Consider the following 13,456-nt stretch of genomic DNA (forward strand, 5'->3'; position numbering starts at 1 on the left):
TTACAAACACATATAAAACAAATAATGTCTAATAATATACAAACCAAACAACCAAACAGATACACACAAAATGCTTCCTGTCCTCTACTCTGGATTCTTTTTCTTACAAAACTAATTCCCTTTAATTTTAATTTCCTTGTATATCCTAGTCTGTCCTATCATATATTTTCCCTTTAATATAAGACCTCTGATTCATGAAGCTATTGTCTTCCTTTTCATTAAACTACCAGCGAATGTGGAGGGATGAGTGTATATGAAGAGTACATCAAATTTAGAATGATATTCAGATAATTTACTATCTTTTCCCATTCCTTTTCAATTTTTTTCTGCAGGGGCATTTCTAGGCAGTTGCGTTAGTTTATCTTTCTCCATAGAGGCATACACCTTCCATTTCCATTCTGATAGTTCCAATGTCTTCTCCTCCTTCCATTTTCTGGCATATGCTACTCTGGCTGCTGTAATCATGTAGTATGAGGATTTTCTGTGTTTTTTCTCCCCCTGTTTCCCCCCCACATTTTTGACACTACTTTTTTGTGGTGGTGGGATTGTGTGCTCCCGTGAGGCAAGAGGCAATGCTGACAGTAGCCCCACTGCTGGTAGGGTCTCCCACATCAGACAGTCTTTTGCAAAGGAGCCAGATACATGTGCCAAACAGCTACTGGGCAGCAGCAGTACTGGATGACTGAACAGGAGGAGGATCTCTCAGAGACAATGGCAATGGCATTACAGTTAACACTTGTTAGTACCTTGCAGAAGGAGAAGAGAAACCACTTCTGAATGTCTTTTACCATGCAAATGATATGACATAGAGAATCCAAAACAAAACAAGGGATATTGCCAGATGATGAGATCCCAGGTCAGGAGACACTCAAGCTGCTGGGGAAGAGCAGAAGACAAATACAAGCAGCGCTGTGACTCATGACACAACTGGACTCGAGACAAAAAGATGTTCAGCTGTTGATGTGCTCAGCGGTAAAAAGGAAAGTCTGAATCTGTATAACACTTATTATAGGGGCATAGAGTGTGAGAAGCATGAATCAGGTGAAGTTTAGGCATTGTGAGACCAGATGTGGAATGTACAAGCATTGCAATACTTAGGGTGAGCAAGCTCAAGTGGGCAGGAATAGGATATTTTCAGTCAGAACATTACACAGTGTTTTACTCAGGAAATGGAAATGAAAGAAGAAATGGGGTGGCACTCATAGTGAGGAAAGTTGTAGCAAAAGCAGTCAGGGGCTATTATGTAAAATCTAATTGAATAATATAAATAAGACATCAGGAGCAGGGATGGGGTAACTGGGACCTCTCTGCCACACATGGCTTTATTCAGTAAAGCCACACAAACCAGGCATGTGGCAGGCAGGCAGGGAGGGGACTCTTTTGGCTTTGCCCCAAAGCTTGCCCCTCGCACCAAGTGACACTCCGGTGTGGGATGCTATTGGCCCAAATCAGAATCATGCCATAATATTTCTTTGCATCCTTTGCATCCTGATTTTCCAGACCAACACAGCTAAATCTTTTGCATTTCTCTTGGAAGAAGTTGGGCTCTTCCTGAAGGCCCAGGTCTGCATCCATCTTCAAATATCACTCCTTGAAGGAGCTTGAAATTAATGAAGGAGCTTGAAATTAGTGCTGCCTTTCTAAATTTCTTATCTCTGTGGATTGTCAGGTCTGGAAAAGGTTTCTGCAAACCCACGGTGCTTTGCGGCCGACCATAGAGCTAGGAATTTGGACCTATAGGCTCATCAAATGATTGTTTCAGTTAATTTATTGTATATAGCCAATGGCTTTCACAATACATAGAGTAAAACAGAAATAGAATTATATATATATATATATATATATATATATATATATATATATATATATATTTAAAACAATAGTTTTAAGTATGTTAGGCACAACTTCAAAACTCTTTTGACAAAACCCTGTATAACCAACAAATTAAAAGTGTCAAGTTCATATCTCTATTATAGCATGTTGCTTAATATAACAAACACACAGTTTCTTGGTAGCCAATGCAAGTTGGGCTACTGAGCATGTAACAAACAGCTGCGTATCAGCTAACAACTCCACCATCATTTCCTGAGGTGTGAAGTCTGTAGGTAGCTGAATAATTGGTTATATACAACTTTGTGTAGATCAGTAGTCCCCAAACTGTGCTCTGTAAGGGATTTTGGACTTCAGCCCCCAGAATCCCTCTCAATTGGCCAACATGGCTGAGGCTTCTGGGAGCTGAAGTCCAAAAGCTCTTAAAGGGCACATTTTGGGGGGAAACCACTGGATTGTAGGTGAAGAAAAGGGGCAGAACATGAAATAATGAACGATATCCTCTGTCTGATTATAACCAAATACACATTTTTCTGTCTATAGCTGGAATACCTCTGTGGCTCTATTTGTATTTTACAAAGGCTGCACTCTGAAAAATAGCCTTAGGAAGCATACCCGGAAGTGTACGGTGTAAATAGTGAGATAGGTGTCTATAGTATATCTCTACGGCTACAAACCATGACTCTTCACTTCCTGCGCCGTCCGCTCTTAGGATTGGCCGAGAGCTTTGATTGACAGGGGAGCCTTGTCCAATGGCAACAAGGGATTAGGGCCGGTGTTTGCCGGAAAAGGCGGGGCTTAGCCTTGGTCGCGGAAGTGAGACGGAGAGTTGCTGCGTGAGGAGCGGGCTTTTCTTCCAGGCGTCATCATGGTGGGTCCTGAGGGGCGAAGGGGCATTAAAAGGGCCGAGAGGAGCGGGGAGGGCTGGCCGAGCGGCCGAGGGTCGTGAGGAGAAAGGGGGCCCTCTTGGTCTGCTCTGGTCACTACGCTCTTTTAGCGCTGCTATTCCACTTTAACTGCCCTGGCTGCCTCCCGTTGCATTCTGGGATTTGTAGTTTCAGGAGGGGCCTTTAGAATTCTCAGCTAGAGAGCTCTTAGACCTCACTGAACTACAAACCCCAGAATGCAATAGGAGGCAGCCAGAGTAGTCAAAGCAGAATAGCAGCACTATAAGAGAGTAGTGTGCTAATGTGGTTATAGTGCTGCTATGCCTCTTTGACTGCTCTGGCTGCCTCCTGTTGCATTCTGGGGCTTGTAGTAGTAAATGTGGAATAGCAGCACTATAAGAGTGTAATGGGGTTATAGTGCTGCTCTTTCACTTTTGCTGCTTTGACTGCTCTGGCTGCCTCCTGGTGCATTCTGGGGTTTGTAGTTCAGTGAGGCCTAAGAGCTCTCTGGCTGAGAATATTAAATGCCCCTCCTGCAAATCCCAGAATGCAACAGGAGGCACCCAGAGCAGTTAAAGCGGAACAGCAGTGCTATAAGAGTGTAGTGCAGTAATCTAGGAGATGCCCTCACTGTGAAAGAGGACGAGGCAAAGCAAAGCGTAGGACCCTCAAGAAGAAGAAGACAAAGGAGGACATCATGAAATGAAAAGCTAGGAACACTCCTTCATGCTTCTTAGAACTTGTGGCACAAGTGGAGGGCCTTTTGGGATTGCTCCTGGACAGAAGGGAGAAATGGAGGGCATGTCCTGGAAAAGGAGGACCTTTCTGGCCACCCTGCTTTGGCTGTGAGCCCTCATGGCTGTTCTCAGTAAAGTTGCTCTGGAGAGAAGCCATACTTACAATTATTACTCAGCATTTACCGAACGCTTGTTGTTGTGTGTGTTTCCAATTCAGTGGCGACATTAAGCAACCCTATCATGGGGTTTTCTTGGAAAGATGTGTTCAGAAAGGGTTTGCCATTGCCTTCCCCTGAGGCTGAGAGAGTGTGACTTGCCTAAGGTCTCCCAGTGGGTTTTATGGCCGAGGCAGGATTCGAACCCAGGTCTTCAGAGTCGTAGTCCAAAACTCAAACCACAATGTCACACATTTGAAGGTTAAAAATGGCAGTTCAAGTATGATCGCTTTCTTATAATCTCAGTATTGCTCTCTCATAATCCTACAGTGGATAAAGTACACTGCTGGGTTGTTGGTCCCCCCCTTTGCTTCACTCACCATTGTATGGACTGGAACATGGGGCACATCTACACTGTGGAAACAATGCTATTTGACAGCACTTTAACTGCTGTGGCTCCATCCTACAGAGCCCTGGGATTTGCTCTTTTGCGGGGCACCAGCACTATTTGGCAGAGGAGGCAAAATACCTTGTAAAACCATAGATGTCTGAATTTGATAGGCTGGAGCTGCTGCTGCTGTTGTCATCGTTGTTAACTGCCTTCGAGCCGATCTCGACCCATGGCGACCCTGTGGATGAGACATCTCCAAGACCCTATATTTGCCACTGCTCTGCTTAGGTCTTGCAAGTTCATACCCATGACCTCTCTGACTGAGTCTCTGCCATGTGGTCTTCCTCTCTTTCTATCGCCTTCCACTTTCCCAAGCATTGTCTTTTCCAGTTATTCATGCCTTCTCATGATGTGGCCAAAGTACGACAGCCTCAGTTTTGCCATCTTGGCTTCCAGGGAGATTTCTGGCTTGATCTGTTCCAGGACCCATTTGTTTGCCTTTTTAGTTGTCCATGATATCCTCAACGTGCTTCTCCAGCATCACATCTCAAATGAACTGACGTTTCTTCTATCTGCTGTCTTCCCTGTCCAGCTCTCACATCCATCCATACATGCTGATGGGGAATTCAAGGCTTGGACAATCATAACTTTAGTGTTCATTTGTATATCTTCACTCTTTAGGATTTTGTCTACTTCTTTCACAGCTGCCCTTCCCATCCCCAGTCTTCTAATTTCTTGACTGCAGTCTCCATTCTGATCAATGTTTCAGCTTAGATGGAGCAACAGCAGTAAAAGTGGTGTCAAACTATTATTTCAAGAGTCTAGATGCACCCAAGGTTCAGTCTTTTTACATATTAATGTTATGATTTTATGCCGTCATTCTCTGCTCTAGAGGAGTATTCAGGATGCTGCTTCTGGACTCTACAGAGGTGGATCAGCTGTTATGTTTTCAGCCCATGGATTTTGGTGGGAGCAAAGCAGTGCATACACCAGCAATTCTGTGCTAGCTTTACTGGCTACTAGTTTGTTCCTATGCTCAGTTTGAGGTGCTACTACTGATCCTTATTATCCTAATAACAGTAAATAAATTGTTTTGTAGTGGTGGTGAGTGAAATAATAATGTCTTGATTTTTCTTATGTACCTTCAAGTCAGCTATATAGCCTGGTGATCTTATAACAGGGTTTTCTGGGCAAGGTTTATAAAGAGGAGTCTTGTCATGCCTTCCTTTTAAGCTGAGAAAATATGACTTGCCAAAGGTCACCCACTTGGTTTCCATGCCAGGGTAGGGATTTGAACCTTAGTCTCCCAGCTGCCTAGTCCAGCACTCAAACCATGCTTGTCTAAGGTGAATTTTTACCAGGGGAAATTGGACTTAGGGACTACCTGTTCTTACAAAGCATTTCACTGACATTTCATCATAGACATGCTAGGATATTATGGAAGTTTTGAAGTGTGTGCTGTATAACATACATATATTGACTTTCTCACTCTTACTGCAGAAGCATTTTTCTTACAAATAGAATATTGTATTTTAAAAGAATAATACAAGAAACATCATTACATGAATGTGTGTGTGTGCACACGCACACAAAATATTTATTTCCCCCTGCTGGCTCAGAAAGACTATACGGTATTCCAGTTCACTTTGTCTCCCATCCAGTTGGGTGGATTTTGTCTGCTGTCCTGCAGCTCTTTTTCTCCCACAGAAGAAAACTGAAAAAGAAGAAGAAAGCCAAAAAGTTGTCAAATTTTGGAACAGGATGTTGTGATCGTTGTCTAATTTGCTTACTCCAAAGCCCTGTCTGTACATAGAATACAGTCTGAAGAACACAAATAACAGAAAGAAGAGGAAATCCTGTTTGCGTTTATTCATATGTATGGTATTTACCATCATGTTTCAGAAGCTTGCGTGGTTTCCAAAATCCCCATTTTGAACAAGCTGTGATAACAAAATGGACCCATGTATGGAATTTCTTCTCTACAAAAATAATTTCAGCCCATACTTGGGAGAATATACTAAAGATACTATTTAGATGGTATTCAAGCCCACCTACATTTGCACATATAGATGGAAACACCTCCCTTAAATATCGGAAAGGGTGCCTTACTTGAAAATCCTACTTGCATTAGTGGTGGAATTGCCAAACTCTGTGCCAATTCTGAATAAATGAAAGGAACGAATCCCCAAATTATAGGTACAGTATTTATTTATAAATGCTTATTTATAATTATTTAGATTCCTTCTTGTCACTCTTAAACATATTAAAAGGAAGCAACACCACTCTTCCCCATAAAAAATTGCTCTGAGGCCTATTGTTTGTGTGCCAACTTGCCACAGATTGCAGGTGAAAGGAGAGGGATGCATGTTCCTTGTCTAAGTGGTGTGACAAAATTTGGAATTTGGCAGCGCATGGGAAAATTAACTCATTGTATAAACAAAACTGGGAATTACGTGACCAGACGCATTTGAATGTGGGCACTGTTATTGTTGTTTACTGTTTTTGGCTATCAACAAAGATAAAGGAGAGGCAGGAGTCTTGGGAATACACGGACACCTCTAGAATCATATGCTCTAATAAAATGAGTGATGTACCAATCTCCTTGATGTCACCCACCTGTGAATTATGACTCTCTTCAGTGGTTATTTCCAACAGGGGTATATTTATATGAAATGACCAGATTTTTTTAAAATTATCCACCTTACTGAGTAAGCATTGCAAAAACAGTACCATTTCACTTAACCAGTCTTTCTCCTCTCTCTTTTTGCAGTCTATTATGTCCTATAATGGTGGGGCCGTCATGGCCATGAAAGGGAAAAACTGTGTGGCCATTGCTGCTGATCGGAGGTTTGGCATTCAAGCTCAGATGGTGACTACAGACTTCCAGAAAATTTTCCCAATGGGAGACAGGCTGTTCATTGGATTAGCTGGGCTTGCTACAGATGTACAGACAGTGTAAGTTTTTTGCATTTGATAAGGCCTCCTGTGGTGCAGAGCTAGGAAATTGTCCTTGGGATGTTGCTAATATTTGTGGCCTTGTACACTTGACAAGTTTGCTGTTTTCTTATCTCGGATTTCTCAGCAAAGTCAGCTCCAGTTCTGCAGCTGTCCCATGGACTAAAATAAGGCAGATGGAGTGGCATGTTACAGATCATAAATTGACAGAAGATAGATATATAGCTACTAGGAGAGCTCTGGGTAATTTATAGACAATTGGCAAAATTTTTGAGTCGTAGTTGTTTAACAATAGCAGCAATAAATAATTTTTCCTACTTGAACTGGGCTATTGAAGTAAAGAAACATGGCCACCTAGATGTGGATTTTCATGTGAAAGAACTGTGAGTCATTTCATGTCTAAAGTCTGCCCACTTCTTAGCAATCGTCAGTAGACTCTATCTGAATTTGTATTCAGCATCTAAAATATTCAGAAGCATAGCTTCCATTTTCTAAAATAAATAAAAAAAGTTACCATAAAAATTGCACTACGTTTGTTTATTCTTACAACAATATAAATTTGAACTGTAATTTACATCAAATAAAACACAAACATAGTTTAGGAATGCTTCTTTCCATAATAGACACATTTGTAGCTTTATTTCCCCCCCCCTCAAAAATCAAGGTGCAATATGAGGAGTATGTACATCTGAAGCTTCATACAACTTCCTTCCTTTTTAGCATCCAGTTCCATATTTTTAAGCTTTATTGTGAAAACTAGGATTCTTAATTTGGTCTTTTAGAAGAAAAAATATATATGCATGAAGCAACAATCTTGGGATCATTACACTAGTCTCAGATTCTGCAATAAACAGCTATGTGCCATGCCATGCCATGCCATGCGACACAGTTACACATCCAGTGTGTAACTGACTACCTTCATATAGAATGATAAGCCAGGAACCTGGAGGATCTTGGTTTTCCACACTACTATGGCTGATAAAGAAGGAAGGGTTCATTAATGTATCTGAATGGTCATGGATTTTTGCTCATCTTCCAAGTCAGTATTGCAAACTGGGGTTCTTAGGAATGAAAAGACAGGCGGCTTGGAGCAGCCTCTGACTGCTCCAGCCACAATTGGGTCCCAATGGGGCCAGGGCCATGATGACTGGATGGTCCGCTCTAAAAACAGATCACTGCTGCAGTCCCAAATGAGCTGCCAGCAAAGAGCGGATATTCGCTGCTCCTTTTGCCAGTGGCCTCAGCCCACCTTAGGTAGCCTCAGAGCGGCTTCTGGCTGCTCCAGGGGCATGTGTCATTTGCATGCCATGCCCCTGAAGTGGCAGGTAACCACTCCTTTTAGCCTGTGTGTTTTGGGCCTAAGTTTACCATTCTTGACTTGTTTGACTGCAGCAATGCAGAAGCTTGGTTTAAAGGACACACAAAGCATATTCTTGCTAATGTTTATTAGCCATGGTAGTGGCCAAGAACAAAGGATCTACATGGACTAGCTTGTACTTCATTCATGATAAACAAGGTTTGTGTTGAATCTCAGCTTATTTTTCTTTGAAAATCTCAGTATATTTTGAGAATGACAAAGGAGAGGATAGAATAAAAGCATGAATGGATTTAATACTGATTTTTGTCTCGTCTTACAGTGCCCAAAGGCTCAAGTTTCGATTGAATCTCTATGAACTGAAAGAAGGCAGACAAATCAAACCAAAGACCTTGATGAGCATGGTGTCCAACCTCCTGTATGAGAAACGGTAAAAGATCAACTGTACAAGATCCTGGGCAGTTAGCTAGTGTCTAAAAGAATGTTTCAATTAAAAATGTTAAAGTGATACAAACTGTTTGTGTCTGTCACCTTTTGATATGTCTCCTGAATAATGGATTTGCTGCTCTAATATAATGAGTCAGGATGGAACGAAAGATAAATCCTAGTCTGGCTACACTTGAGACTGGCTTCTGCAGTCTCAGTTTAAGGTGAAAATGTGTTCAGATGTCATCTGGGAATTACATTATCTTTAATTTGGAAGATTTGCCCAGGGCTATGCAGCAGCCAATGTCCACAGAACAAGTTGTGCTTGCCATAGCTCTGTACAACTTTAGCAGGCTGCATCAAGACTGGGGGGATTTGTCTTACTCCCAGATATGTGGAAAGCAGATGAATTTTAAACATACGCTCAGCCTGACATAATTATTCCAAGGGGAAATTAATGGGATGTCTTTCAGTATCTGGCCTTTTCCCGCCACCTTGAAGTTAGCTTTATAATAATTTTTGTGGCCTAAATCCTATTTTACTAGAATAAACCCATTGAATCAGTTGGATGTTACCTACATGTTGCTTTCCATTCAACTGCTGATTCAGTGGAACGACTCTGTTCAAGAGTGACCAACAAATTCCAGCCAATATATGTTTATTGTAGTTATATGTACGCCATCATTTGGCAGACATTATCCTAAAGTGATATCCTTTTCTTCTTGTTGCCAGGTTTGGACCCTATTACACAGAACCCGTGATAGCTGGCTTAGACCCTGTCACATATGAGCCCTTCGTTTGCTCTTTAGACCTGATTGGCTGTCCAATGACAACAGATGACTTTGTGGTCAGCGGGACTTGCGCAGAACAGATGTATGGCATGTGTGAATCCCTCTGGGAGCCAGACATGGTAAGAGGAATATAGAATTGTCCAGAAATGCATCGAAGTTAATGCCTAGGTATTTTGTTTGTGACTTCAGCACCTCTGCATTAGATTTTGTGCAGTTGCTTTTGATAAGTTGCCTTCAACTAGGGTGAAGAGTCAGCGCTGTAAAACAAGTCCTAGTCCAGTGATTATAAGAGATCATCTGAATTGGGCTGTGAATGCAGGCACATGCAAATTCTGTCCAATGTTTGTATCCCAGATAGAGATTTTTGAGTATGTCATATGCTATTAATGTCTGAAACAGGATTTGAAGGCCTGTACTTCACAGTCCAGCATAAATGTTCCACAGGTGGACCTATGCTACATCTGTCTTCTCAGCCCCCCTGAGCTCACAATTTAGCCACTGCAGCCTACCTGACATGGTTATTCCCTGGCTGGTGGAGAGCTGGGGGAACAGAGAAGTATTTGGCAATGTCCTTGTAGCCAGACTCAGATGATGTATTATTCATCTACTGAGATTTGCCAAGGTCCTTGAGTCTCATCAGTTTGCATTCAGCTAAGATGCCATATGCTTCTCTGATCTCCACTGCATAGGTGGGGGACTGCAACAGATAAGCAGTGACAGTTGTGAGGAAGGTTCCTTGTGTCAGAGGGAAATAAAGAATACTAAATATAAAAAAGAGACTACTAATGATAAAAAATATACACAAGCATGAAGTGGACTTAACACTTGTATATGTCTCGAATAGGATGTTGGGCCTAAGTATGTTAAGGTAAATGTATTTCAAAAACACAGCATACCTGATTAAGCAAAACATCTTGGCATGTTCAACTAACTGAATACACTTAAAATCCTGCTGTAGACCTACATTTGTGTTTTTAGCTTTTAGGATAGATGTGAAGACACATCTTTCCAAATGTCAGGCCAGTCTTAAAATGATTGATATTTTGCTGGCTAATTTGATGTTTTCCTTTATTGTGTCACTTGCTTTATAATTTATTTTTAATTATATACGCTAGCTGTTTGTTTTTAACAGAAAATTATGAAAAAATGTAATAAATAGAAAACATTCAGGGTGGGGCTTACAGGTGTGGCTCTAGAGCCCTATAGTCATGTTGTCTATGGATATCTGAATGGGGCTGGAGTGTGTTGTAGTTCTCCTCTCCTCTTATCAGATTGAATTCTTTCCAGAATCAACACACTAATTCCTTCTGACCAAGAAAATCCTAGACACAACACATACTTTGGGGGAAGGAAGTCAGCTAGAAAACTGGAATTCTTTTTTTTTTTTCTCCCTTTCATTGCAGGAACCAGATCACCTCTTTGAAACTATAGGCCAAGCCATGCTAAATGCAATCGACAGGGATGCAGTATCAGGCATGGGTGTAGTAGTCCATGTGATGTAAGTACAATTTGAGTGCATATGGGTGAGTTCTGAATTTGCTAAGTAGTAAACATCAGTGTGGGTCAAACTCCATGGCTTAGTTGCAGGGAGTGTGGTTCCCCTGCCAAAAGTAACATATTGACACTCCTCATTCAGATAGAGTAAAACAAATAATAGTCCTCCCTCCTGAATGAATGTGGGTTTAGAAATCAGAGGAAGTAAATTAGAATATAAATGGCAGCACTTGTTGAAGGGGGGAAAAGAGTTTAATTAATCCAGCTAGACTCACTGGATGTGTGCGTGTGTGTTTGATGGTGTGCTTTCAAGAAGTAAAATAATAGATTTATGCCAAGTGTGGGACTTTATCGTTATTTCTCCCCTTGTTCTTTCTTCCTCAGTGAGAAAGACAAGATAACTACACGAACACTGAAAGCCCGCATGGACTAGACAACATCATGGATGTGCTGGGGCGCTCAACATTTTGCTTTATGTTTTCTGGACAACTGGCATGCCACTTTGGTTAAGGAAACCAGTTAATTTTGTAGTAAAAGAATGCTCTTCAAAACAGGTTGTTGGTGGAATAAACATTTTCATTAAGAAGTCTACTAGGTGGTTTGATTATATGTATAGTAAAAAAAATGTCTGGAAAACTAGGCTACAGTTCAGATGGCCATTTGAACAAAGGTAGCATTCTTAAATTACTGACCTACCAGCAAAATAAACTAGTATTGTCATATAAAAGTTTTATTTAGCTGTCATGCCTATTAGTTGTCATGGAGTGTTTGAATTGCTGTTTCAGATATGCATTATAGGCCCAGATCCAGAATGTTAGCAGAGTGTAAATCTCTGGCAGCCTGGTTGTCCTGAGAGTTGTAAGTGCCCAAAGGGGTTCTGGCCTTAAGCTCAACTACAATAGCATGATAATATGTCTCACGTGTTAACTGCATGCTGTGTGAATTCAGCTTTATCCTATGCCTATTTATCTGGGAATGCTTTCAGCTAAATTCAGCGGGGCAGATATAGGTTGCATTGTCAAGCTGAGTGTCTGACCAAAGCAGAGGACTATAAGGGTAGATTCTATGTAGATTTACTTTTTAGTACATTTACACATTGTAACTCTTTGGAAAAATACAATTTTGAAAACTCCCAAAGGCTCTTCCAAAATAGGGTACACTTTAACAAAACTCATGTTTTGCCTTCCTTTTTAAGGGTATGACATTTGCCTTTTTGTTCATAGGAGAATCTCAGGTGCTCCTTCTTACAGTAGTATGCCAGTCCGAAAAGATTCAGTATTATTAAAGGGTTAGAATTAACTAATGCCCTAAGAAATCCTCTTTTGACTTGGACTCTTCTATATGGGGCTTGTGTAGAAATTCCTGCTGGATTAGTTTACAGATTTCAGATGGATGCTGTGAACTTCATTTGCCCACAGTTCTCAACTGCTAGAAGGAAAATAGTTTCGAGTTCCCCTGGGAGTGCAAAATTGTTAGCTAGGAAAAGCCGCCTCGATCCTATGGGAGAGGCGGGATAGAAATATTATATTAAACCTGCCTAATTATTATTTTGAATTGTTCTGAAATTCAGTTCTTCATACCCAGACACTCTTGTCTAACCCCCCAATATTTTCTCCTTGTAAAGATGACTTTTAAAAACGTACACAATATTTTATTTTTATTTTGTTCAGCCCAGCTGGGAGGTTTCACCTTGTTAAGATACATGCATTTCCAAACATATGCCTCATATGTGTCCTAGAAAACAGATAAGCACATTGGACTTCTTAATTCTTTTTTAAAAAGTAGTTATGAAAATCTGAATAATTGTTTTAAAAGATTCAATTTGTTGGCCACCAATTACATCCCCATTAGAACATCTGTGATACATTTAAACACATATATATCTATTGCATATGCTATACAGGCATAAGATTAGGAGATGGTTGGTGAAAAGCGAAGTTTAAAACGCCAGAGCAGAACTGGTTTTTGTTTTTTTTATCATGACCAATACTGGGGCTCTTTTTACCATCTGTGCAGTTTTAAAAAGTGCCCTATGATGAGTATTATACAGATTTGCTCTGAGGTTCTCACTCTTGTAGCCAAATTAGAAGCAAGCAGCAACTTTGTCTCTAGGCATGTGATGCCTATTCAAATATGTGTAGGGTGTGTGTTTGTCTTAGGGCAGTGAGGTGAGCTGAACCCATCCCCACTAAACTTTTTCCAGGCTATCTTGGATACCAGAAATCATGGGCTAGAGAAAGCGTGGGGAGAAACTGTTCAGTTCCCTAACTCAGCTAATTCTCTGACCAATTTAATGGTGGTTCCAATATGTTGGAAGAGCCAATTCATGTACATTGAAACCAGGGAGCATCTGTTTCAGCTTAGTAGCCACTGACAGATAACACTCGGAAGGAATCTAATCCTTTAGAGCTGAGGCTTTGACATACAGCATACAATTAGTTTTGAAAAGTTACTTTTCCAAGCTCTACCTGGAGT

The 13,456-nt window shown here is 40.9% G+C and overlaps 1 protein-coding gene across 1 annotated transcript; it reads left to right on the forward strand.

The window, feature by feature from the left end:
- The first annotated feature begins 2,592 nt into the window (after window positions 1-2,592).
- On the forward strand, window positions 2,593-11,572 carry PSMB3 (proteasome 20S subunit beta 3). The gene is made up of 6 exons (XM_042472590.1): window positions 2,593-2,701; window positions 6,771-6,955; window positions 8,593-8,700; window positions 9,429-9,606; window positions 10,891-10,985; window positions 11,366-11,572. The coding sequence occupies exons 1-6, from the start codon at window positions 2,699-2,701 to the stop codon at window positions 11,412-11,414; spliced, it is 618 nt and encodes a 205-aa protein (XP_042328524.1). The 5' UTR covers window positions 2,593-2,698; the 3' UTR covers window positions 11,415-11,572.
- Window positions 11,573-13,456: the final 1,884 nt, after the last annotated feature.

This window comes from Sceloporus undulatus, chromosome 6 (assembly GCF_019175285.1).
Source record: "Sceloporus undulatus isolate JIND9_A2432 ecotype Alabama chromosome 6, SceUnd_v1.1, whole genome shotgun sequence".
In the NCBI taxonomy this organism is placed as follows: Eukaryota; Metazoa; Chordata; class Lepidosauria; order Squamata; family Phrynosomatidae; genus Sceloporus; species Sceloporus undulatus.